Source organism: Pipistrellus hanaki (assembly GCF_964339955.1).
Source record: "Pipistrellus hanaki genome assembly, chromosome: 12".
NCBI classification, from domain to species: domain Eukaryota; kingdom Metazoa; phylum Chordata; class Mammalia; order Chiroptera; family Vespertilionidae; genus Pipistrellus; species Pipistrellus hanaki.
In genome coordinates this window covers 37,872,147-37,898,046 of record NC_140514.1, presented here as the reverse complement: position 1 = coordinate 37,898,046, position 25,900 = coordinate 37,872,147, and the positions used below count along the sequence as shown (strand labels likewise).

General features: G+C 45.2%; 1 protein-coding gene across 1 annotated transcript in view; it reads left to right on the top strand.

Annotated features, from left to right (window-relative positions):
* The window catches only part of TGFA (transforming growth factor alpha), a 95,781-nt gene that overhangs the window by 25,004 nt on the left and 44,877 nt on the right, over window positions 1-25,900 (top strand). Inside the window, exon 2 of the mRNA XM_084901251.1 lies at window positions 7,370-7,423. Coding sequence (XP_084757377.1) covers window positions 7,370-7,423 — 54 coding nt within the window. The remainder of the gene's footprint in view (window positions 1-7,369; window positions 7,424-25,900) is intronic.

The window sequence follows — 25,900 nt, the reverse complement described above, 5'->3', positions numbered from 1 at the left end:
GACCAAATGAAGTTATTTTTAAACACATGGTTTGGGGGCCAGGCCTCGGAGAGTGGTCAGGGTTGGAGATGGTGCTTGGAGCAGGGGAGCAGAGGCAGTGCCTATGGGAACGGGGGAGCTCTGTGCTGCCTTTGGTACCCCATATTCATCTGCCTTTGCTGTGGTATGGAAGATTCCACTTCTCCCTGACTTTGTGTACTCCTTTTCACTTCATTTAATCCTTGCAGTAGCTGTATGAGGAGGTGTCATCCTTATGTATGTATGTATGAGGACACCGAGTTGAGCAAGATTGGATAACATAGCCAAGGTCTCACAAGAAAAGAGTGGCAGAGTCAGGATTGGAACCTGATGTCAAGGCTCCTTTCTGCTCTTCTGTAACAGACCCTGAGTCAGAATTAGAAAATGGTAGAGAATTGCAGTGTGGACACCCATCTGTTTATTTCTTCCACCTCCCTGATCCTAATGGTTCATGCTGAAAACTTTGGTTTCTCCTAGCCACAGAGATACCGAGATGAAAATGGAAATTTCCTATGAGCATTCAGGTAGCACTGGCTTGTTTTCCATGATGTCATAAGGCCTTAGCCTCACCAAGTTGGACTTTGCTGCCTATGGCCACCCCAGTAGGAAGGGCAGCTGAGGGCCCTGAGCTCACTGACCCAAGTGCATTCCCTCATAGATGGTAAGCTTGAAATATATCACAAGCCAAAATCAAGACCGCACTGTGCTCGCTTCAGCAGCACATATTCTAAAACTGGAAGACTGCGTGGAAAATGTAGAGATGGAACTTAGTACGCTTTTAGGTTCAGATTTGGGACCTCTTCCGTCTTCTGATATTTGGTGTAAAGATCATCATGCTAAATTGAAAGACAAAATTACCATCAACTGAACACATTCATTAGACAAACACACATGACCTTCATATTGTCTAATCCTTTTTCAAGGCAAGGGGTCCAGGTCAGTGGTGGTGCTCCTTGCTGGTGCTAGATGGTTCTGTCTCTCTCTGCCTTCCTCTCTCTCTAAAAATATAAAGAACCTGTGAGTGAGAGAGGGGAAGTGACTTGCTAAAGGTGACACCACTCGTGGATGACCCTAGTCTCTGAGCTCCCCTTTAGCTATGTCCCCCATGTCACAGGACATACATGGATTATGTCCAGGAGAGGAGAGGAGAAGGTGGTCTTTTCTAGCATTTGTGCTCTTTGCTGTACTTCACAGGACAAGCAGAAACAAAGTGAAGCCAGCTGGGCCCTGTAACATGAGCCTGCAATGTCTGTCGCTTACAAGCTGGGTGACCTTGGGCCGGTCACTTCATCTCCTGTACCTCCATTTTCTTAACCTCTAAAATGGGAGCATAATGTTACCTACATCTTAGGACTTGCTTAAGGTATTGAATAAGATGAAGCAGGGCACATAGTAAGTAGTCAAAGGGCTGCTTTCTGCGTTTATGGATATTGTCACAAGGGAGGGCTTGTGGTCTCCTGGCCTCCCCCTGCTCCTACAACCGTTCTTCCTAATCAGGTCTTACCCTGCAACCAGCATCTTCACCAGGCTGTCAAAACCTCTTGCATTAAAAAAATCATGTTGCCAAAACCAGTTTGGCTCAGTGGATAGAGCGTTGGCCTGCTGACTGAAAGGTCCCAGGTTCGATTCCGGTCAAGGGCATGTACCTTCTTGCGGGCATATCCCCAGTGGGGGGTGTGAGGGAGGCAGCTTATCAATGATTCTCTCTCATCGATATTTCTCACTCTCTATCTCTCTCTCTTCCTCTCTATAAAAAATCAATAATATATATATATATATATATATATATATATATATATATATATATTTTAATCCTGTTAAATCCCTAATATTGCTGATCTTACTATTATTAAGCCACAATGGCAATCCTATGGAGGGAGCTCAGGACACCAATCAGGCTCTGGTGGTCTTCCCTCCACTGCCTGCCACTGGCCTAGAACTGTGTCCCGGGCTAACTTGTCTCATGCCACAGCTGTGTTTGGGCACAGGGGTCGGGACCTCGCTTGTGTGGTTTGGAGCCAAAAGCTGCCCCTCCCTGCATAGTTGGTTTCTTTGCTCCGTGCGGAAGGCCCTGCCCCCTGAAACACAACACTAATCTTTTCAAATAACGTCTCGATAAGACTCTCTCGTTGGGTAGCAGGGTCCAACCTGTGTTTTGAAAGCAGTGCTCCAGATGCTGGGATGGCGAAAGAAAGAGCCCTCTGTCCACAGCCCGTCTGCCCAAGGTGACTCATTCCTGTGTCACATGTTTCCAAACGCTCCTCGCCATCCCCCTAGTTTTCCTAATCCCGTCCGGCCAGTTCGGCCACAAATCCCTCTGCAGCTCTGCCTGACACGGTCTGAACTGAGTGTCACTCGAGTCTGTGGGCTGGGGCAGATGTGAATGTCACCTCCTCCAAAAGCCACCGTGGCCTCTCTGAGGGCTGGCCTCCCTGTGCTGGGCGATGGCGGGTGCCAGGGCTGCTTTCTGTGTTTATGGATATTGTCACGAGGGAGGGCTTGTGGTCTCCTGGCCTCCCCACTGCTCCTCCAACCGTTCTTCCTGATCAGGTCTTACCCTGCAACCTGCATCTTCACCAGATTGTCAAAACCTCTTGCATTTAAAAAGTCCTGTTAAAGCCCTAAAACATTGCAGTTTCTGCTATGCAGTAAATATCTGGCCATGTTTGCAGATAAAATTTAATGTTGGGATGTAATTCATGAGGGAAGAGGCCTTAAAACCTGTACCAGCAGGTCCTGGGTTCCATGTGACCCATTTACACACATGTTCATGCCCACGTGGCTGCTCCGGGGGTATCCCCTGTGGACCACATGCTGAGCTGCAGGATTCTTGCCTTCTAGGGACCACCCACCACTACCTGAGCTCCTCGCTCTGTCCCTGGTGACCCCAGAGCATGTTAGGAGAGGAAGGGGAGATCCTAGCTGCCCCCCAAACACCCACACTCCTTTCTGCATCTCTCTTGCCTGACTCCTGCTCCTCCTGCCTGCATCTGTTCTTTACCCATATGCCTTTCCTCACCACCTCCTCTAACTCGAGGGCATCCTTCATCCAAAGGACCTGCTGCAACCTCTCTCCACCCTCCCCACATCTCCCTGACACCAAAACCTCACCTTCACCCCCTGTGTAGAAAGCCTGGCATGGGGGACCCAAAAATGGAGGAGATGTGGAGCTCTTGATTTTCTCGGAGGACAGCTCACTGACCAGCACAGTGAAGTCGGTAAGAGCCTGGAAGCAAACACAGGCTATGACAGGCCAGAGCCGGGCATGGTCCACTCTGCTGTGTGAGCCAGCGCCAGCGCTGAGTGTCCACAAAGGAGACAGCCACCAGGCTGACGAGAGGGAAAGGAGGGCACAGCCCAGGTGCCCCTCCCATGCATGAGTGAGAGGCTGCACAGAGGGGTTGGGGGAGGGCTCCCTGCTTTGTGGCCCGGGGGAGATGGGTGCCCAGCACCTCTCAACAGCACTTCCCATTGGCGCACCTGTGAGTGGGTTTCACGATGGCTCCGTTATGTGTACTCATGGGATTAATAGCCTCCCCTCTCCCCACATTCTTTCTGCTGGAACTTCTTCCTGCCTTCCTAACAGCTGAGGTATAAGCACGGCTGCCCTCGTCTTTCCTGGAGGGCAGGTCTGGTTCCCACTCTACGTGGGGCGGAGGGTGATCAGCCTTTCAGAAGGCTTTCCTTCCGTTGTGTGTGGTTTTCCCCTCACCAATCTCTCACCTTTTTTTTTAAGTCCATAATCCAGGGATTCCCCTCTCTGGAACTATTTAAACAGAAATGGGATGCTGGCAGGAGCCACTTGAAAGGATGCCTGCCCCCGAAGGAGGCTGCCTGGGTGGCCTGTGGCAGGAGAGGTCCGGCTTTGAAACTCAAGCGAAAGGTGCCTGTGGCTTCGGGCCACAAGCCTCTGTCTGAGCTGTGCCTGGTCTCCCTGGAGCCAGAGGGCGTGGCCGCTGTCCCAGGGCCGCGCTGAACCCGCACAGGTGCTCCGGGGAAGGGCTTCCTGTGTCTCTGATGCGCCTCAGAGGCCACGTGTTTGTGGAAGGCCTTCACAGAGCCAGGCTTTCCGAGCACAGCCAGGGGTGCGGCAGTCTGGACACCTGGCCTTACGCAGATTGGCAGTCGGGGGTCTGGACGTTCGCGCCCTTGCCCCTCAGGAGGCCTTGCTCACAGAGGGGGGGTTGGAGGCTGTGGAAATTCCCAAGAGGCAATGGATGTGGCCTCAGGAAGAGATGGCTCCAGCTTCGATGTTAGACCTGCTGAATCTACTGTTTGGACTCATTTTGGAGGCTGTCACTGGCGAATACATACCTACCAATGTGTTGTGACAGGCTGCGGTCAGAAGGACTATTGTATGTGTGGTAATTAAACTCTGTCTCGGGCACAGGAGTTGGACAGACTTGAGTTTGAATTTGGCTGTGGGAGCTTGGGCACATCTCTTAACCTCTCTAAGCCTCAGTTTCCTCGTCTGTAAAACCACGGATTTCCAAGGGCTGGACCAGAAGGCAGGGGGCTGGGAGGTGCCTGTATTGTGGGTTATTCTGAGGACCCAAAAAGACAACCCATTTAAAAGTGCTGGCATGCCGAACGAAAGGTCCCAGGTTCGATTCCGGTCAAGGGCATGTACCTTGGTTGCGGGCGCATCCCCAGTAGGGGGTGTGCAAGAGGCAGCTGATCGATGATTCTCTCTCAGCGATATTTCTAACTCTTTATCCCTCTCTCTTCCTCTCTATAAAAACTCAATAAAATATATTAATAAATAAATAAAAGTGCTGGCATATGCCCACTAAGTGGTACACACCCACTTGAGAAGTGAAACACGTGACCCTACTTTTTTGGTCTGGGACCTTCTTCGGGAGCTCACCACATGGTGAAGGGAAAGCAGAGGCCTCACCTTTCATCACAGCCTTGGCTGAGTTGTGCCTCAATCAAGACTATAGAGAGAAGCCCAGAGCACTAGTTCAATGGAACTAGTCTTCTCACATTGCTCAGATTATGAATCAAAACCCAGCGTCTTTCATCTGTGGAACAAGGTGGGTTTGCAGACTCTGGTTAGTTCCCAAAACACCTACGTCACAGCTCCCAGAGGAGGAGCAGAGGGGACAAGTAACGTGCCCCAAGGCTGAGGGGCGGCCCTTCCCCAGCCCCGGAGAGTTAGTGATGTTTCTGCTCTGTCCTGGCAGCAGTTGGATGATATTTGCTTTCTTGTCTTGGTTCTGCTTATGCAGAGGTCGACGTGAAGCCCAGGAACTGGACTTCCGCTGACTTACGGAATGTGGGCCCAGGGAGGGAAGTGGCAGGATAACGCATCCGTCCGGGGACAGTTTGTGACTGGCCAGTGGCACTTCTTGCAGAGAGGTATGCCAAGCATCCCCGCGTTGTTATGCTGCCACAGGTTCGCTGGCTGGCTCTGGCCCTGAGCGGTTTGTGGCAGTGCCAGCAGAGTCAGTGTGACAGGTCCCAGCTGACAGTGTGGAACCACTAAGACTTCTGGCTCTGGCAGGAAAGCCTCACTCCGGCGCTTGGTGTGTGGATTACAGACTGAGCCTTTTACATATGTCCAGGGAACCTAGGGGCTGTGCTTCCAAAAGTGGTGTCTATTGAACAGCACAAAAGAATTGCACTGGGGAGACAGGATGATTTTACTCATTTTCTCTTCTTGCCCCCAGCCCCCTGGCTCCAGCCCAAATAGCTGGCCCAGGAGAGTTGTGAGCATGGCTGCTCTTTCTGTTCCAAACGTGTTTCTCCACTGAGAGTCAAGGCTTCTTTGTCTACCCCCGAGTGGAAGAGGAATACAGACCCCACGTGCATGGTGGAGTTTGCCCTGGTCCTGCACCGCGGAGGGGTCACGGTGAAGGACTGGGCTTGTTTTCTGCATGACTTGATTCATCTGCCTTCCAGGCAAACCTCTTGGTGGCCCGGACTCTGCGTGGCATCTTTTACATTTCAGTTTCAGGAAGTCGTTGTATCTCAGTTCATGCTGATTGCGTAACGCGTAAGAGGTTCCTTTTTCATTGGAAATGTGCTGCAGTGTTTCCAGAAACCTCTGCTACGGTAACATCTGGGCACCCAAGGTCATCCGTTGACAGGGGTGGCTTCATGGGCGTGTGACTTGTGTAGCCGCAGAGTCTCACGCTCAGATAGGCCCTGGGAAAGAGGTTGATGCTGCGGCTGCAGTCTTGAAATTCTTGGTATCTCCTAAGTGAGGTCCAGAGGGACAATGGAGTGTGCACAGGGGCATGTGATCCCACCTCCTGCTTCCCCTGGTTGGATGTGGACACAAAAATGGTTGAGGTTGCCGAAACCGGTTTGGGTCACTGGATAGAGCATCGGCCTGCAGACTGAAGGGTCTCGGGTTCGATGCTAGTCAAGGGCATGTACCTTGGTTGCGGGCACATCCCCGTGGGGGGTGTGCAGGAGGCATCTGATCAATGTTTCTCTGTCATCGATGTTTCTAACTCTCTATCCCTCTCCCTTCCTCTCTGTAAAAAATCAATAAAATATATATTTTTTTAAATGGTTGAGGTTAGGTGCATGCAGCCATGGCATCTAGGGACAGGGCTTGGTGGCAGCTGTCCTCATGATGATCAGTGGATGACTAGACAGGCATGAGACTCTCCCCTATCCCTGATTTAGGGACCTAATACATCCTGGTGCAGAGGTTGTAATACCTTTGGGGGGTCACCTGTCCACCTCTGATTGGGGCGCCTGGCCCTTAGAAAGAAGAAACAACTGACTAGACTTTGTGCCTCTACCAGGTCACTGCGTATCCACCAGGTGCTGCTGGAAGGTTACCGCCCACCGGTGGTCGCACGTGCCCTTGCATGCTCTGTCGCTGGGGCCCCTGTGCCTGTGAGGGGCTCTGCTCATCTTGCAGTTATCCCCACACTTCAGAGACAGAAGTGACTCGTAGCAAATAGAAAATATCATCACATGCACATGATGCCACTTAATGTACTTGATGCCACTAAACTCTACGCTTTAAATGTTTAACATAGTAAATTTTATATATATTTTTCCACAACAGAAATATTTATATGGTATAAACAAACAAACAAACAAAAAAAAAAAAACCACAACATCATGAAAGGTGGAGAGAGAAAGACCATGGAAGAAAGGAAAAAGCTTCCTGTTTAGTACTTTTAATGGCACAGTGTTCCTGCTCTTAGAACAAGGTCCCCGAATTTTCATTTCGCACTGAGCCCCCCAAATGATGTAGCCAAGCCTGCCTGTGGCCGTCTTGCAAAACTACCTAGTCTTTACCTTTCCAGAAAGATTCCTGCCCTCAAATCCTGAAAGTCACATGCTGCTGAGCTGACTCTCACCTCTCTCTCTTCTCCCCCCTCAGGTCTTGTGTTGGCTGTGTGTCAGGCCCTGGAGAACACTACGTCTGCCTTGAGTGGTGAGTCCTGTCCCCTCAGCCCCTGGGTGTGGGGTGGCACATGGTGGGTAATGGGAAGGGAGCAGACCTTGGCCAGTTTGTGGAGCCTAAGCTTCCCTCTGGGCTCCTGCTATTGTGCTCATGCCCAGCGGTGCCCTGAGCGCTCTCTGCTTGGCCTCCCATGGCCAAGATTGAGCTACGGGAGATCTGAGGGAGCTATTTGCTTGCTCAGGGCTCAGCCCCACCCATCTCTCTGTTCAGACAATCAGTGTGGGCCGGGGTGCTGGAAAACAGCTTGCAGGCCCTGAGAACTTGAACCTCGCTCATCTAATAATCCATCTAAAAAAGCCCAGATTCCTGAGTTCTCGTGTCTGTCTCCGCCTGGTGATCTTTGTTTAGTTATGCTCTGGTTTGTCTTTTGACATTTGTAGTCACCTTTTCCTTGTTTCATTTTAAAGACCCTGGAGAAACAGACTGAGAAGTTTGGGGAATGGGGGAGGCAAACCGCTCATGGTCAGAGTATGCAGAAGCACTCCCGTTACATTCGCACATCACTTTTGTCCACACGTACTAACAGTGAGGCATAGTGGGGAGACCATTTTGATTCCTGCTATTTTAAACTCAAGGTTTGGAGGTGTGTGCTTTTCCATGTTTCAAGAAAGTTCTAAATTTTATCCTTTTAAAATATCATGATGTCCCATTAAAATGGACATGTGTAATTGAATTAAGTATTCCCCATTAGATAGTTATGTTGCCTTCCATTCAAGTTATGATACTACATTTTCATGCCTAGAAGCTTTTTCCTTATTTTGGATACTTTCCTTAGGATATATCTTTAGGAGCAAGAATTTGAGCTGATTTTTATACCAGTAATGCATGAGTCTGCCAAGTTCACAGTTCCCTCATTGGCATGGGGTACACTCCCATCTGTTAGTGCAGTGACCCCCTGACCTGTCTGTGTCTCCCTAATTATTTCAGGTCAATGTCGATGTGTGTAAGTGTGTGTGTGTGTGTGTGTGTGTGTGTGTGTTACCCTTGGCTAATTCAATATCTAAAACTGTTTTTAATGTTTACTAAGGAAAAATTCATACTAGAAGAAGAGAAGTGGTAGTGAAATCAATCCCCAGAGACCCATCACCCGGCTTCAACCATTAGCATCACTCTGTCATTTTTTCTTTCATCTTTTTTTTTATTTTTCCCTTTGCTGGGATATTTTAAAGCAAAGCCCACTTATGAATATTACTTTTATCTAACAGATAAGGACTTTTCAGAACAAAGCCACAGTCCATTATACCACAAAAGCAACAATGATTCTTTTTTGTTGGATTCTTAAATATGGAGGGTAGATGATGATGCTTTCAATTTTGTGACATTTCATTTAATTTGCATTTCCTTTCATGGTTTCATAGTTTGCTTTCTATGTATATTTACTTTTGTAAAACATGCTCATTTATATACTGCGTGACTGACTTTCACATCTGAATCCCTCCTAACCGCTTATACTCGGGATGTTGGTGGGCTCATTTACTGAATCCCAGACTATCTATCCACTCAAGTGTAAAGATGGGTTGTTTTAGGACAGAAGTGACAAGTGCTTAGCCCATGGTGTAAATCTGCAAGTCTCTGCACTCTAAGCATTGACAGGAATGAGAAACAATAGTGGACATAAGAAGGGTTTGATACTTTCCTGAGTGAGTGCTGGAGCAGGACTGCAGGCATACTCGGGATCAAGTTCAACCACTCCGATGGACCAGCAAGGAGAGAAAATTGCAAACTCCATGTGCCAATTAAGGGTGGTACCTGAGCTTAAAGGAATAGCGGCTGATCCCATATGGCTTTCTTGTAATTCTTGTGGGAAAAATTCCACGTTCTTATTACTTGACAGTTAACCTTGGCTTGTTTTATTGAGGTTTCATTGATTTCTTCCAGTCTTCCTCTCTTTTAGATCCCCAAATGTGCAGGGCAGATTATGCCAGAGGTATAGGAAACTGACATTATTGTCATCAATAGATGCTTCTCAGGCACCTGCTTTGGGTGGGACTTGGAGGGTTGCGTGCCTTGAGCTGGAGGTCAGAAATCCTGGGGTTTGGCCCAGCTTGACTCAGATTTATCAAGTCCCAGAGCAAGTTATTATTCTGGCTCCTATTTGGATCTTAGTTTCCTCATTTGTTGGACTTGAATCAGGAATGGCCTGTAAGATTTTTCACATTCTAATGAATTGGTGGAGACTACTCAGAAAGCTTTGTTGAGAAGGATTATTAGGCTGCCTTTAGGCTGTTAGGAAATAGAGTGGTAATCCATTGGTGATGCCTGCCTTGAAATCAGATGCTTTTTTACACTTGGGTTTCAAGACACTCTTTCCGAAACTATACAGTCCTTCTCTGTCCTTATCCTCATAGGGCCCACTATGCAGGTGAAAACACAGCATGGGAACCCATGAGAGCCTCGTAATGACCTAAGGCTACACAGGCGTGACATCAATAGTCTGGGGGTTAGGACAAAACATTTTATCTGGTTGGTTGTCGATTTGTAGAGCAGGCAGAGAAACATTAGCTGGAGGCAGAGTGAGGGAGACAGCGCCTACAGCTGAGAACAGCTGTCACACCCTCTGAGGAAGGAGTTATGACCTGTCTTCAAAAAGCACCTTTTAATGTCCCTTAAAAGGGACAGAATGCACCCGGTTAAGTTGTTGGGTGGCTCCTTGCTTCACCCTCCTAAATGTTGTGCTCAGGCTGCCCATCTGGTTCTCGTGTTTTCATGAGACTCACTCTAATGACTGAGGGGTGTGGTGAGGGCCTCGCTCAGGCACCTGGGAGCCAGGCTCCAGGTTTCCCTCTGCTCTCTGCCTTGCATGATCATGGTACTCAGGGTGGTTCTTTCAACCTCTGAACTACTGCTCCTTCCTGTAGCCTGTGTCTAATCCACCCACATGGAATCGGGGAGTGTTTGAAGGCTTGCTTAATTTAGTGTCAGTGGTGGTGATGAAAGAACACGGAAAATTCACAGTGGTGTCACTCATGGGGAAGGTCACCATTAGCAGCTTGCTTGAGGAGGTGGTAGTCGGATTTTGATGGTGACATTAGGCATAGCTATGTTGAGAGGGCGAGTTTAGGCTGGAGGTGCACAGAGGGAGGGCAAAGCAGATGATAGGAAAAAGTCTTGGAAGGTGTTACCTGTTGGGGAAACAGGTAGAACATGGGTCAGACAGCAAGCCAGGGATCTGTGTTTATTGCTCATCTTGCCAAACAAAAGCTTCTCAGAATGCAAACTGCCTCCCCATTCCATTATCTGGAGTTTTCCCATGTAGAGCTGCAGTCCTTTTAAATTAGAAGGCTCACGTGTACTACCCAGGTACCTGGTGCACTGGTCCAAATAGTGTGCAGAGTGTGTGACTTTAGCACAAGAGACTTGGTGTGTCTTAGTTTGGGAATAAAAGCACATATATCTGTGTGTGCCGGGACTCGCTTCCATGCTTAGAGGAATGTAGAGCCTCAGAGAAGGAGGGACTCTCCTTTCTGCTCTAGGATTTATCCTTGTCATCCAATTCCTCATTTTAGCTTCCTTTTTTCCCAAATAAAAGGGAGAGGGAGATAGGGATAAAAACATTAATAATGAGATAGAAGCTACACAATTATCATTGATCAGCTGCCTCCTGCATACCCCTAACTGTATGTAATCTGGCTGGGAATAGAACCATGACCTCCTGGTTCATGGGTCGACGCTCAACCACTGAGCCACACTCGCTGGGCTACCTTCCACTTTTTGCAAAGGAAACTGTGCTGGGTCAGATGGAAGGTTGCTCAGGGTAGTAGACAGGCCATAGGATATGGAATCAGGGACCATAGTTCTGACTCACTAGCTAGGTGACCTTAATGTAGCCCTCTTAAATCGCTCTGCACCTCGGTTCTCCCATCAACAAGATTAAGGAGTGGCATTAAGGCATTGTCTTTTCAAACTGTGAGTCACGAAGTTGCTTTAGTGGATCATGACCAACTTTTTTTTATGAGATTGAATAGCTTAGGATAGAGAATTTTGGATTGCATTATTTGAAGAAGGGACCGGTATTGTATCATGAGACTCTTGTTTTCATTATTGATGGATTCCTATATTGACATTCTGCATCATTTTATTTGTAGGAGCTATAACCATATTACACCTTTATAATTTCCAGATTTTATTTCTTTAGTGAAGGAACTTACACACTTGCAAAATAAGTGCTATAATCCTTCTAGACCTGTATATTTTCACACACCACACACACACACAACACACACACACCTGGTCTCCAGTTCTTATTTATTCCTAATTTCACAGTTATTTTAATCTATTCATCTTTATCAAGAAAGTCTTCCCAAACACTCAACTTATCATAGAAACCACAGCTCTTTCCCTATGAAAAGACATTTCATTAGTTTACATAATAAATAATTAAATTACATAAATACAATAATGAGTGCAACTAACAAACAGGCTTGGAAATAAACACAAACATCCTTTGGTAAATGTACAGCTTAACTGGTAAAAACAGAAATGGGCTAGACAACTAGAGTAGCCAACTAACTGAGCTAAGGGGCTAGATGTTTTAGCAAAGGCAAGGAGAGGGTGGAGTGGGTGAAGCAGGGGCTTGGTGTAGTCAGGCCCAGTGAAGAGAGCATCCACCATCTTTGAAAGAAGCACAAAAGTGACACAACTCCATGATATATTTTAAAAACCTAGGCTTATTGAAGCCTTACTGTTCTCCCATCTCTTAGTGATTTTTACATTTATTTAGTGCTCATTAATCAAGTACCACCTCATAACAGGCATTGTACTACACTCTGGAGATACACATGAGAATTACAAATGAGGCCCACCATCACAGGGCTTAGGGCCCAATTGCTAATGTTGTGATTTTTAAAATATATATATGTTTTATTGATTTTTTACAGAGAGGAAGAGAGAGGGATAGAGAGCTAGAAACATCGATGAGAGAGAATCATCGATCAGCTGCCTCTTGCACACCCCGCACTGGGGATGTGCCCACAACCAAGGTACATGCCCTCAACCGGAATCGAACCTGGGACCTTTCAGTCCACAGGCCGATGCTCTATCCACTGAGCCAAACCGTTTTCAGCATGTTGGTGATTTTTATATGCCAAAGTCAATCCTACACATAGGCAAAGTCCTCGTCTACTAAGATAGATTTCTTTGAAGAAAAGACCTGCTTCTACTGTATTCAGACTTCCCATTTTTAATCCAAGTGCCGAATTGTTTACTTTCATTCTCTTTGTTACTTTGCATCTTACTCTGTTTGGTCCATGGTGCTGGGCTGTTTTACTAGCTGATCCATCACTCTTCTGGTGGCGGTGGTCCATTGGTGACGTTGGCAAAGAAGTATCTCTGCCAGGAACCTTGTGCTGCAAGAGCAGAACCCAACCACACATCAGCCTAACAGAGGGGTGGTTTTAAGGAGTCAGCCCTTAGAGAATCCACACACTGCTGAGCTGCCTGCCCATGGGGACTGCAGGAGCCAGGTGCCCGCTCAGATCTCCACTGTGGCAGTTTGTGTGTGGCATGTGCTCCATACCTACCATAAAGATCACACCAACTCATTTCACTTTGGTGCCTCTTAGCTCAGAGTCTCGAGGGAGAATCGGATTGGTTTGTCTTCCGTGGTTAGTGGTCACCCAGCAACTGTGGCAGGGTTAGGAGGGGAAGACTGCAGGGTAGCAAGGTGCCAAAGTGCAGTGTGGGACTTGGGCAGGGCCGAGTCCCTTATCAGACCTGAGGAGGCAACAACCAGCCTCCCTAATCCAGGCTCATTCTTTGAATCACTCATTCCATCACATATTTATTTAGCACTTACTACATACCTGATCACAATAGTAAAAGGGCCTTTTCTCAAGGACCTCCTAATCCCCTAAGAGAGATAGACATATTATGTTTTAATATATCAAATCAGCATATTTTTGAGAATGTCAATATTGAATGGTAGTGCTTGTGAGATAAGATGGCTATGTATGTCACTAATAGATATAGATAGAGTTTTCTGAGAAAACAGATAAGAATATAGTCCAGAAATCTACCCTGTCAGTCCTCAACCACATTTTGCTCAGCCCAATGGGGAGAAGCTGAGGTGCACGTCCTTATAGGCGGAGGTGCCTTCTCCTAAGACAGCAGCCCCTCCCCGTCCCCGGAGCTCTCGCTCCGCCTCAGCTGGATGGTGCTGGGTTCTGGGAAGCTGTGAAATGTCTGTGTTCCAGGACTGACTTTCCAGCGTTCACTCCGGAGCTGGGTAAAGAGAATCACAAACCTCGGAATGCGGGCCCTCACCTGAAAGCATCCTCTTTCCTGTCGGCCTGGCTGTGATGAAAGGGAGGCTTTGAGGAAAAGGCATCAGCTTTGTTATCTAGAGCCCAGGCCAGGTTTGAGGATCACCTTGGAGTGTCTGGTTTTTACTAATGAAGGGACCTGTGGCTGTTTTAATCCACCCAGGCTCTGTGTCCTCCTCAGCAGGCTCAGCACCTGTTTGATTCACAGCTTCATTCTTAGCTTTCCTGTCTTGAAAGTTATGGCCCAACTCCCTTATTAGAATGTGAAATGGATATGACTTCACACATCTGGCCATTTTACTACCAGGTTGCATTGACTAAAATATTTCCTAAATACCAAAACACTCTAATGTTAAACAAGGGTGAGGGGTGGGGGAAGGGAGTAGAAGTTGAAACAGACTGGAGGGCCTGTTCCACTCACGTGCCAGTGCCCTGCAGCCTAGGTTCAGAACACTTTTCTTCTCCGTTGTCACTTAACGACCAGGCTAGGAATATTTTCATCCTGACTTTTGGGAGCTTGGGATGTAGTGAAATTTCTCTCTCTCTTCCTTACACAGTAGGTCTAGAAAGGCACTTTGGAAATCTTAAAAATAGAAGGTGTTAGATCCCTTATGAAATCTGCTACAGGGGAATCTTCCTGGCGCTCCAAAGCACAACAAATGGAAAAAATAATCATGAATCACATAAAGCAGTTCATAGAGCCTCTATAAAATTCTGGGTCTGCTTTCCCCTTGATGTGCTGTTAAATAAATACAGCCCAGCACAGGGAAGGGCTCTGGAAAGCTAGATGCACATCTAACCAAATGATAACCAGATTGTAGTTGTCAGTGGAGGCCATTTCCCAAGGACTGAACCCTAGGCCAGTACTTCCCAACCTTTTTCAGAGTCAAGATCAAATTTGAACAGTGTTTGAGGTCTCTCAGATAGTCATTGTGCCTTTCGCATTGAATTAAATAATTAACGTGTCATACAAAAGCTGCTATGAGAACTCAGTGACACTTCAAACTAAAATTAGGTGCTTAGGAGGCATCAGGGAAAGCTTCTCAGATGTGGTGACTTTTGAACTGAGTTTTGGAGGTTGAGGAGAAGTTAGGCAGGCCGGCTTTGGGGAGAGGATGTGGCTGTAGGGGTACAGAGGTGAGGCTGGAAGAAAGCAGCAGCTGGCTGAGGAAGCCTGTGCATGGACATTGTTCTGAAGTGTATACGCCATTATTATTGTAAATGTTTTGCCTACATCTAGCAACAGGTAGGTGCTTCCTTAAAAAAATCTTTTTATAGATTTCTGTGAAATGGCTGTGTTACTAGGCTTATGAAGCACAGAGGATTAAGCCAATAGGGTCCAAGACACAAAATCCATGTAGATAATTACTCGGCCCTCCCACTCTTTCGCTTTACCATGTGCAATGTTCCCCGTTTGCCAGCTGCCTTGGGTGTATATCCAGTGGGGGGTGGTTTCTGGGTTAGAAATTCTCACATTATTCTCAGAGCTTCTGCTTTACTTGATTTCAGCTTCTCATCAGCAGGTGAGGGAATTGTGCCTTTTTTATCTATTTAAATTTGGCTTGATGGAAAGGTGCCTAAAAATAAAATCATTAGAATCTGATAGCACAGTAGTTACAGTAGAGTTTAGAGCCACATGGCCTGGGTTCAAGTCTTAACTATGCCCCTTGGGGGCTGTGACTCTCGGTAAGTTATTTACCCACTCCGTGCCTCGGTTTCCCCATCTGTGAAATGGAGTTAACAATAGAGCCTATCTCATAGGGTCATTGTTCAGATTAAACAAGATGGCATACATATGTAAAGTGCTTGAATAGTGTCAGGTGCACAGTAGGTTCTATTTATAAGATGTACAAAGAGAGAGAGAAAGCAGGAACACGCATGTAAGAAATAGTATCTGGAATACCAAGATGGCCTGAGCCAGTTGGTGGCAAGGATATGATTGACGTTTAAAGATAGAAAGGGCTGTGACAGAGTAGACCATATAACTCAGTGTTCAAGGGCCTGCATGTCCTTGAGACTTAAAGAGTGGCTCAGAGGACGTCCCACTCTGCCTGGCAGGAAGCGGAGCCATGAAACATGCTACTCCAGCCGATGCAAAAAAATGAAGCTTGTCTTTTAGAATTACTGTACCCAAAGCAGAGCAGACATACTGGAATGTTGTGCTCTGTTCTGAGCAATGAGATTTAGGAGGAACAGAGAGCAATTGGAGAGAACCACGGTGTGGAAAGGTTGAAAGCCAGTTGAGGCCCAGAGGGCAGAAAAGGAAGTGGGGAAGCACAGAGAATCCCAAAGAAGAAGAATCTAAACAGGCCCACACCCAGACACATAATTAAAATTCCAAAAATTAAAGACAAAGAGAGAATCTTAAAAGCAACAACAGAAAAGAAAACTGTTACCTACAAAGGAGTTCCCATAAGGCTGACACCTGGTTTCTCACCAGGAACGTTACAGGCCAGAAGGGAATGGCATGAAGCACTCAATGGCATGAAGTACTCAAGGTAATGGAAAGCAAGGATCTGAGACCAAGATTACTATTTCCAGCAAGACTATCATTCAAAATAGATGGTCAAATAAAGAGCTTTACAGACAAAAAAAAAAAAAAAAAAAAAAAAAAAAAAGCTAAAGGAGTACATCACCATCAAGCCAGCATTACAAAAAAAAAAAAAAAAAAAAAAAAATGCTAAAGGGATTGCTGTAATGAGAAGAAACAGAGAGAAACCTAGCTATACAGAATTAAAATGGCAATAAATAAGTAATTTATTGCCCTCTCAATAATAACCCTAAATGTAAATGGATTAAATGCTCCAGTCAAAAGGCGTAGGGTAGCTGAATGGATACAAAAACATGACCCAATTATATGCTGTCTACAAGAGTCCCACCTCAAAACAAAAGACACGCACAGGATGAGAGTGAAGGGATGGAAAATATTTTCCATGCAAATGGAAAAGAAAAATATGCTGGAGTGCAATGCTCATATCCCACAAAATAGACTTTAAAATGAAGGCCATCACAAGAGACAACGAAGGTCACTACATTATACTAAAGGGGTCGATCCAACAAGAGGATATAACCCTGGTAAACATATATGCACCCAATATAGGAGCACCTAAATATATTAAAAAACTTCTAGCAGACTTGAATGTAGAGATCGAAAACAAAGAGGGAGGACTCGCTCCCTGTGCCCAGGGCCCAGCTCACGTCACAGGGGCACAGAGTGAAGACGGCACCATCACTTGCCTGAGGAATTCACGTCCGCACTTGCTTTGAAGCCCTTTGACACTGTTGCTTGAAATAAAGTCAAGCTGGGTTGCTCCTCCTTCATGAGAGGGTTCGGGGAGAGATTGATGATTACACGTGGGGTCTATTTATAGCGATTTATTTGAGAAGAGTTCACTCCTGTTTCCCCTTTTGATTCTAATGAGTTAAGACTCTTAAGTGGGAGCACAGGTTAGGATGTATAAAGATGGGGAAATAATTAGATAGTTAAATGAAGAGTATTCCTAATTGAGAAACTGGAGCTGCTGAGATTAAATGGCTCTTAGGATTCACCATCAGGTGACAACCTGGAAGAAATTCCATTTTTTCTAAAAGAGAAAAAAACAGGACCCTGAAGAAAGAGGATGATATACTGAAGGGACCATTGACCCAGTTAGAGTTGACTTACTTTTCTGATTTTTTTAATTCTCATAATGCAGTGTGAAGGCTGAGTGCAGAGGGCTGTGCTGGGCATTGTAGATGGACAGGGTCATGCCTTGCCCTCACGGTCCTTTAAATGATGGGAGTGAGGAACAGAGCCACAGACCTTCAGAAGAGAACGCAAACCATTCGAACCTTGAATGAAATGACTGCGCCCCAAGAGTTAGAAGTCAATCAGTGTCAGGAAGGCCTGGCCAGCTGTCCTCTGCCTGAGGACACTGAAGGGGGCGCCGTGGAGGGGTGCCTATTGAACCTGTGTTCCACCCTGGTCAGCCTTCCCAGCTTGGGAATCAGCGTCAGCAACGACAGGATGCTTGGAAATGTGTGTTGGGAGGATCCTAGGTGTTCAGGAACCAGGATCTCTCATCTGTGAATCAACGTAAAACAAAAGGAGCTGAAGTAGATGTGTGACCTGGATCTTAAAGAACAGGTTCCCTAAGCAGAACCTTTCACAGGTGCAGGTGACATGTGAAACCACTGGGCCGCTGGGCTGCAGCAAAATAATGGAATGAGAGTGAGGAGAGAAGACACAAAATCTCATTGCCTTAATAACAAAAGTGAAATTCTTCCTCGTTTGAAGTCCACCGTGGGCCCTGGACGGCTCTCCAGGGAAGCTGATGGTGCAGATTGCACCTCGGTATCAGCAAGTGGGATGTAAGGTGTAGTGACGGCGCTGACCACTCACCCACATATGTGTCACTTTTTAGTGCTCACCTTGCATTGCCTGAAGCAACTCGTGTGGCCATAACCTGACTTCAAGGGCATGGGAATAACCAAGCCTTCTGTGTGCCCGTTAGAGGTATGCCTATACTGTATGTGATACACAAGCCACATGCAAATCTCTGAGCTGGGCCTCAGAATCTAGTTTTAACTGCACGGGTGTTCCATATCCACACTAACATTTGAAGACCACGGAATAAGACAGGAGTTCTGAAATTTGGCTGCACATTGGAATTCCCTGGGAGTTTTTAAAACGGATGCACTGGCCTTTCCCCCAGGGGCCCTAATTCACGGGTGCTGCGCTGAGGTCCAGGCATCCGCTTTTTTATTTTTATTTTTTCAGTCTCCCAAGAGGAGTCTAATCTGGGGCCAGGGTAGAGACCACAGGTGTGGGGAAAGTGCAAGCAAGGCCTGTGGAATCCCAACCCTAACACTGCCTGAGACTCAGTTTGCATATCTGTCAATGGCAGTGGAGATCAAACCTGTGAAGGTACAAGGCTGAACAAGTACTGGCCCTTGTGCATTGGCAGGTGTGGACTTCTTTCTAAACTGGATCTGTGTACACTCTTATACACGTATGACGTTGATCTCCCTCCCACACAGCCAGGAGAGGAAGAAAGGTGCCCTCCACACCTTTGCATCTGTCTCCTTATACTGCAGTCAGTAGATGGGCAGTCCCTGCTCCCTCCTGTCTGCTTACCTTGGGGATAAAGGCAAAAAAAAGGAGAGGGAAAAAATGCCTTCCCTGACTCTGTTTTCCTTTTCCTTTTCCAAAACCCTCACCTTTATCCTGCCATTGCCTTTCCCGGGCCCCTTTCTCTTCACTCTCCATTCAACCTGGGACCTCTAATCCCCTCAAACCTCTCTCCAACCTCTTCCTGGTGCTCATTCCCCACGGACACCCTGTTCCCATGCCAGGACAGATAGCAAGCACCTGGCCTGGGCAAGGCCCCTTCCTGCTTTCTGATGGTTGAGCAGCATAGGAAATCCATATTTTCAGATCATTCTTACCCAAGGCATGTCCCATAGACTGGCAGGTTCAGCGGCACTCCCAGAGGTAAAGTATGCAGTAAGTGAGGTCAGCTTTTGTGAGCGGGTCTGGCATTCTTACCCACTTTTTATTTTGCTTCAGGTTATATCCTGAGATCTAGCCAACTGATTTGCAAACAACCTCTTCAAATGCTTCCATTCTATAACCTGGAAATTGCCTCAGAAGTCAGTTTTCTTGAGTTTTAAAAATATCGCATTGGCTTTCTTTCATTGACGGAGTTAAGAGTTAATGGTGGAATAAGCTGCTTTTAATTATTTTTCCTCTCATGTCTAAAGGTTTTCAAGGCAGAACAATGCAGGAGTACCTCATAAGAAATAAATGCAATGCTACTTAAGAAAACCCAGATTCGTGCATTTGATATGAATTGTTGACTTTATGAAAGGATCAATAGACTCTCCCACCCTAGACAGCTATGATATAGGTCCTTTTAAATGATCCTTATTGGTAATGCTTATGTAGCTGACGTCCTTGGCAGTGGAAGTTTTATTCAAGCATCCTATTATAAACAAAAGCTGGAGCCCACTACCTTCCTCCCCATCAGCCTAACCCTCCCCTCCACCATCAGTCCTTAATCAGAAGTCAGCAGGGCTGGAATGCGATGTTCCCAAAGGAAAAGATGCTTAAGGAGCTCCCCTTCTTGTCAGCAGCTTTTCCATATCTTCAGTGCCTCATGCATAGTAGGTGCTCCTGGTGTTTAACGTTGATATATGCATGGTGTTAGGTCTAATTGAGACATTAGAGTTTATTGAATTAAATAGAAATGCTTAGCAATCCTAAAATGAGCCTCCTTAGAGAATATCTCTGTGGTATACACTCTTACAGATGAAATAGTTGAACATGTATTTGAACGTCTGGTTTAAGTTGCACCCAATGCAGTATCTGCCGCTTAACCATCAATTATGAAAACCACAGTATCAACACGCTGTCAGAATCAGACCCAGGCACACTCCTGCCCTGCGAGGTTCTGCTGTATGCAGCCCCGCCTCCCTCTCCAGCTGTAGCTCACACTTCTTTCCTTCTTACTCTTTCTGCTCCAACGCTCTGGCCTCCTTTCTTTTTCTCAGATGTGTCAGGCTTTTGTCTGTCTCTAGGCTTCTGCACTTGCTGTTCCTGGGTTTCTCTTTCCCCAGTTTTCTTCATGACTCTCTCATTTGTGTCCTTCAGATCTCAGATCTGCTTCCCCTTCTGAAAGTGGCCTTCCTAGAATGGGGACCTCCTACAGCTGCTCTCCATCACACCTCTGTTCATTTCCTTCACAGCACTCACTGCTGTCTGTAAGGATTTCATTTGGTTATTTACTTTTCTGAGCCTACCTTCCCCCGTAGACCTAAGAGTGGGATCTTGTCTGTCTAATCCATTCACGTATTCCCAGGGCCCACCACAGTACTTGATGATAGAAGGTACTTGATATTTAGGTGAGTGAATGAAAGAAGGAATACTAAATGCCATCCAAGTGCTTTACATCACCATTGCATCTTTATAACATTCCCTCTTGATACATGGGGAGACTGATGCCCAGCGGGTTTTAGTGACTTGCCCAAGGTCAGAATCAGTAACCAAGAGGCAAGATTTGATCTCAGTCTACCTGTCTGCAAAAGTCTGTTCCAAAATCAGTTATGAGGTTATGGTTCAATCTTAAGCTTTTGCCTTATTCTGACCTTCATCGACTGAGTACCCTGTTTCCCCGAAAATAAGACAGTGTCTTATATTAATTTTTTCTCCCAAAGTTGCGCTAGGTCTTATTTTCGGAGGATGTCTTATTTTCAGGGAAACATGGGTAGTAGGAAGTATTTTGTTTTTATTCCTATAACTTCAAACTTTTTGTCCATGGCCTTGAAATAGGTCATTACCCACAGTTTTCTACAAAAGAAATAACAAGCAAATGTTCTGGTAGACGCCTGTTTTGGAGGACGTTATAGATATCTGCTTGAGCATGCGGATTATAGATGATTCTTATTTGAGAAGTAATACACACATTAAAGCCTTGTTTTTGGAAAAGAAAACAATAAAAATAAGGATGTCATCACACGGAAAGCAGGGCCAAGCTCCAGACAGCCTTGATGATGCTCTGGTAACAACACCCTTCCCCCAGAGGCAGGAGCTCGGAGGTTCAGCGAGTGGGTATAGCAGCAGCTCCGCCGTGTTGCTGAGATCTGTGCAGCATCCAGACTTCTTAGGCTAGAGCCCTGTCAAAGGGTGCTCAGTACGCTACACTCTGGTTGGAAAGGTGGTTAAATCACTGTTTTTACAAAGTACATAATTATATACCTGGAAAACACACACAAACCACCTGTTGGAAATATTAAGAGCATCTAATAAGGTGCAACTAAGAAAATAAATAATCAGCGGTTTTCCTATAAACCATCAATAGCCAATTATAAATATACTAGGGAGGATCACCTGCAAATAGTTATAAAACAAACTATAACCTAAACAGGAACTACAAAAACAACAAAAAAGATGTGTTTGAGATCTATTTGAAAAAATACCATAAAACTTTCCTTTTGATGCCGAAACTGGTTTGGCTCAGTGGTAGAGCTTCGGTCTGCGGACTGAAAAGTCCCAGGTTCGATTCCGGTCAAGGGCATGTACCTTGGTTGCGGGCACATCCCTGGTAGGGGGTGTGCAAGAGGCAGCTGGTCGATGTTTCTCTCTCATCAACGTTTCTAGCTCTCTATCCCTCTCTCCTCCTCTCTGTAAAAAAATCAATAAAATATATTTTTTTTTAAAAAACTTTCCTTTTGAGGTCATTTATTTGACTAAATGTAGAGGCCTGTGCTGCATTAGGAAAATATAATGATACAAAATTGTTAGTTCCTCCTGTTATTACTTTAGAAACTTAAGGCAGTACTAGTTAGCCTTAGGACCAGAATGGGTAAGGGAGAAATTGAATAAATGTAAAATTTACCTTTAAGAATAATGCACAAGAAAAAAATGTTGATTTAAAAGGTGGAGGGATTTGTGCTATCCAATATTAATGAATAATATAGAGCTGCACTAATTAAGACATTGTGAACTGGCACAAGAATGGATACATTCACGGAGCTCCAGTAGAGCTCCAGTTACACATAACAGGTGGACAGGATGAACAGTGGCATCTTGCATCCCTAAGGAAAAGGAGATGATGTCACAAATGACTCTGGGGTCCCAGGTTAGACATTGAATTAGAGAAAACGTTAGACATGAAAACCTAATGACATATTAGCTGACTGAGATATTTTTTTAAATGGAAGCATAAGTTTTCTCTATAAAAACAGAGGTGAATATTTATATAACTTACAAAAAAGGCCAGCTAATCAGGACTTTAAAAACAGAACCCATAAAGAGAAATATCAATAGATATATTAAAATCCTAATTTTCTGAACATCACCAAAAAAAACACTATAAGAAAATCCATAGTGCCAATATTTGAATCTTAAAGTAGATTCATATCTTTAATACATAAATTGCTCAAACAAATAGGTAACAAAAAATTTAACACACCAGTAAGAGAACAAGCAAATTATTTGAATAAATAAGTCGCAAAATAACTATCTGTGACCAATAAGCATAGAAAAGGTGTCCTACCTTGTTAGTCATCAAAGAAATGCAAATTAATTTGAGATATCGTCATTGATCAGATTAACAAAGATAGCAATAAGTGTTGGAGTACAAAGCAGATAAGTAGGAGACTGGTATTTTGGGGTGTGCAAGTTGTTACAAGTTTTGTGAGAGACATTTGGTAATACTTATAAGGCTTTAGAATGACCTGCTTACTCACTGACCCAGAAATACCACTTCTAAGAACTTATCCTAAGGAAATGAGCATGGGTAGATTTGTGTAAAGACAACTACAAAGATGTTCATTGGGGCAAGATATTGATCAGGAAAACCCCAAGCATTGATATGGTAAGAAGTGCTGGGGAAGTTTACAATTGCTTTGAAACTGATGTATAGGGCCTGTGTCCATATTGCTGGAGCATATGGGATGTTTAGTGCTCAGGTCACACATGTAAATGGCAACGATGCATTTGATGATCTATTGTCTTGGGAATTTTTTCTCCATTTTTATGGAAGTTCATCAGTTTTGTATCCTGCAAGTTACTGTGAATTGGGGGCCATATTTCTCATTTTGCTATTGAACACCGGCTTAGGTTTGGATAGTACCAGTGGACATAGTCATTTGCTTGAATTTCTGACTTGTGTTGACCCTTGGATTATAAGTGTACAATTCCATGGATTTCCTCTTCCCTTTTCCATTGGTGAGGTAGGCTGAGGAATAGTCTCCCAAAGATGTCTACATCCTAAGCTCCAGAACTTGTGACTAGGTTACCTTACACAGCAAAATGGGACTTTGTAGATTGGTTAAATTAAGGACCTTGAAATGAGGAGATTATCTTGAGTTGGAAGTTGAAGGATTAGGATCAGAGTTGGAGAAGAGATAAGAGAAGCAAAGATTGGAGAGATGCTGCCATGAGCCAAAAAATTCTAGCAGATTTAGAAGCTGGAAAAGTCAAGGAAAGGCAGTCTCCTAGAGTATGTCAAAGGAAGCTGCCCTGATGACACCTTGACTATAACTCCACAGATTCATTTCAGACTTCTGACCTCCAGAACAATAATTTGTGTTGCTTGGAGTCACTAAGTTTGTGATAATTTGTTATAGCAGCAATAGAAAATTAATACATTTGGAAAAGGTGTAAAAGCAAACTTATACTTGAGCTGTAGTTATATGTTAGTTCCGTGGTCGGCAAACTCATTTCAACAGAGCCAAATATCAACAGAACAGCGATTGAAATTTCTTTTGAGAGCCAAATTTTTTAAACTTAAACTTCTTCTCACGTCACTTCTTCAAAATAGACTCGCCCAGGCAGTGGTATTTTGTGGAAGAGCCACACTCAAGGGGCCAAGGAGCCGCATGTGGCTCGAGATCCGCAGTTTGCCAGCCACTGTGTTAGTTGGTCCCAGATGAGAAGTTCAGAGACTTGCATTCTGGTCACGCCTGGAGAAGCCATCTCTCTAGATCTCAGTTTCTTCATCCTTAAGGTTTCCTTCTTACCCTAAAGTTCTTTTCCTCCTTAAGCATGTGTTTACCATCATTAGCTACGTCATTGTTTTGACACTGATGTGTATGGGCGAGGCTGGTGAGTAGATGTGAGTTTGTTTTGGAAGCTGGCTACACTATTGTTAGCATTTTCCTTTTTGGGGTGTGTGCCTGGGTGTGTGCCGTGTTCTCGTGTGGAGGATCCTGGAGCAGTGCAGTAAGCCCTATAGAGGCAAGTAAGGACATACCCAGGTTAGAAGCTATTAGAACTATGACAAATGGATGGCAAGGTGCACCTGAGATTGGGCATGCAACCCTCAGAGAGTCTCTGTAGTTATCTGAGATCATTCTAAAAGGATGTTCTAGAAGATCCCTCCTACTCAGACCCCTACTCCAAATCGATGCAACGTGTTACACATACAGAATGGGAAGTTTGAGGTTACACTGTCACATGTAGGCCCTGTAGTGGAGCAACTCAGGTGTCCACATTCATTTGCCCAGTAGACCCACAGGACCTGCCCAGAAGAGAAATCGGGCCTTTGTCAGTCTTTTCTCCTCACATGGTGTCTGCTTTCTGACCCACAGAAGGGACACAGTAAATGTTGTTGAGAAAACTGTTTGAAACATTGAAGGTGACAATTTTCACTTAATTCCGCAGTGCATGCATATTTAATAACTTGGTACGTGGGCATTTTGGAGTTTTATCACGTATGTACATTCTTTCTTCTACAAATAAGCACAAGAACCATAGTAAGTACCCATTACTGTTTGAGTGTGAATAGATAAAAAGTAAAATGTGTTCGTGTAGTTTTCAAAGTGGTGTTTGTGCCTATAAGGGATCGGAGCTAAGTTTTAAAATGAGAATGAATTAATCTTATCACCTTTAGAAACCAACTCCTGTGAAATTTAGCATTCACACCCAAAGGAAAGCTGTTTTTATCAGGGAATGGCATGAAAGACACCTTTGTTTTTTGGAGCACAAGTGATGATTGAGACACATGTGAGGCGTCCGTAGTTATAACTTGTTATTCCAACATGTGGAAAGGTTGTAAAATGGAACTGAGATTTTGAAGTTAAATGTGGGAATATGGAAAGCCCCTACTTTACCCAGATTCAGTTCAATGATCAAAAAGGATATCAAGGAGCAGCAGGTGAACAAAACAGCCTAGGAGAGTGAAAAAGGAAAAAACAATTCCAGACACTCTTAGGTGCTTGCCATGTACTAATCAGCAGTGACCTTGGGCAAGTCACTTAACGTCATGAGTCTGTTTCCTTGCCTATTAAATGGGGGAAATAATATACACTTGTCTGGTGGTGCTGAGAAATAGGGGTCATGGCTGACACATTTAGCCACTCATCTCGTCCACACCTGGCCTCAAGGGATGCAAAATCTGAGAAGATGCCAGGGCCATGCTCAACTGACCATGATCCAAGACACGGCTCATTAATTTGTGCTCTGGAGTCTTCTCCCTTCAGCCCCACCTTGGCCAGGTGTGAAGAAGGAAGTACCACTTGGGAGTATCTGTCCAGGCCCTTGGTAGGCTGTAGAAGGCTCCCATAAGTATTAGACAAGCTCTATCGCTCTTCTCCCCCATCTCAATCCCTTATTGTGTTGAGGCCCAAGGTTTCATCTACAGTCTTGCCTTCTTTCCTCTCATCCTTCTTGGTATCTTTGTTTTTCTCTCCTTTGTGTTGCCAT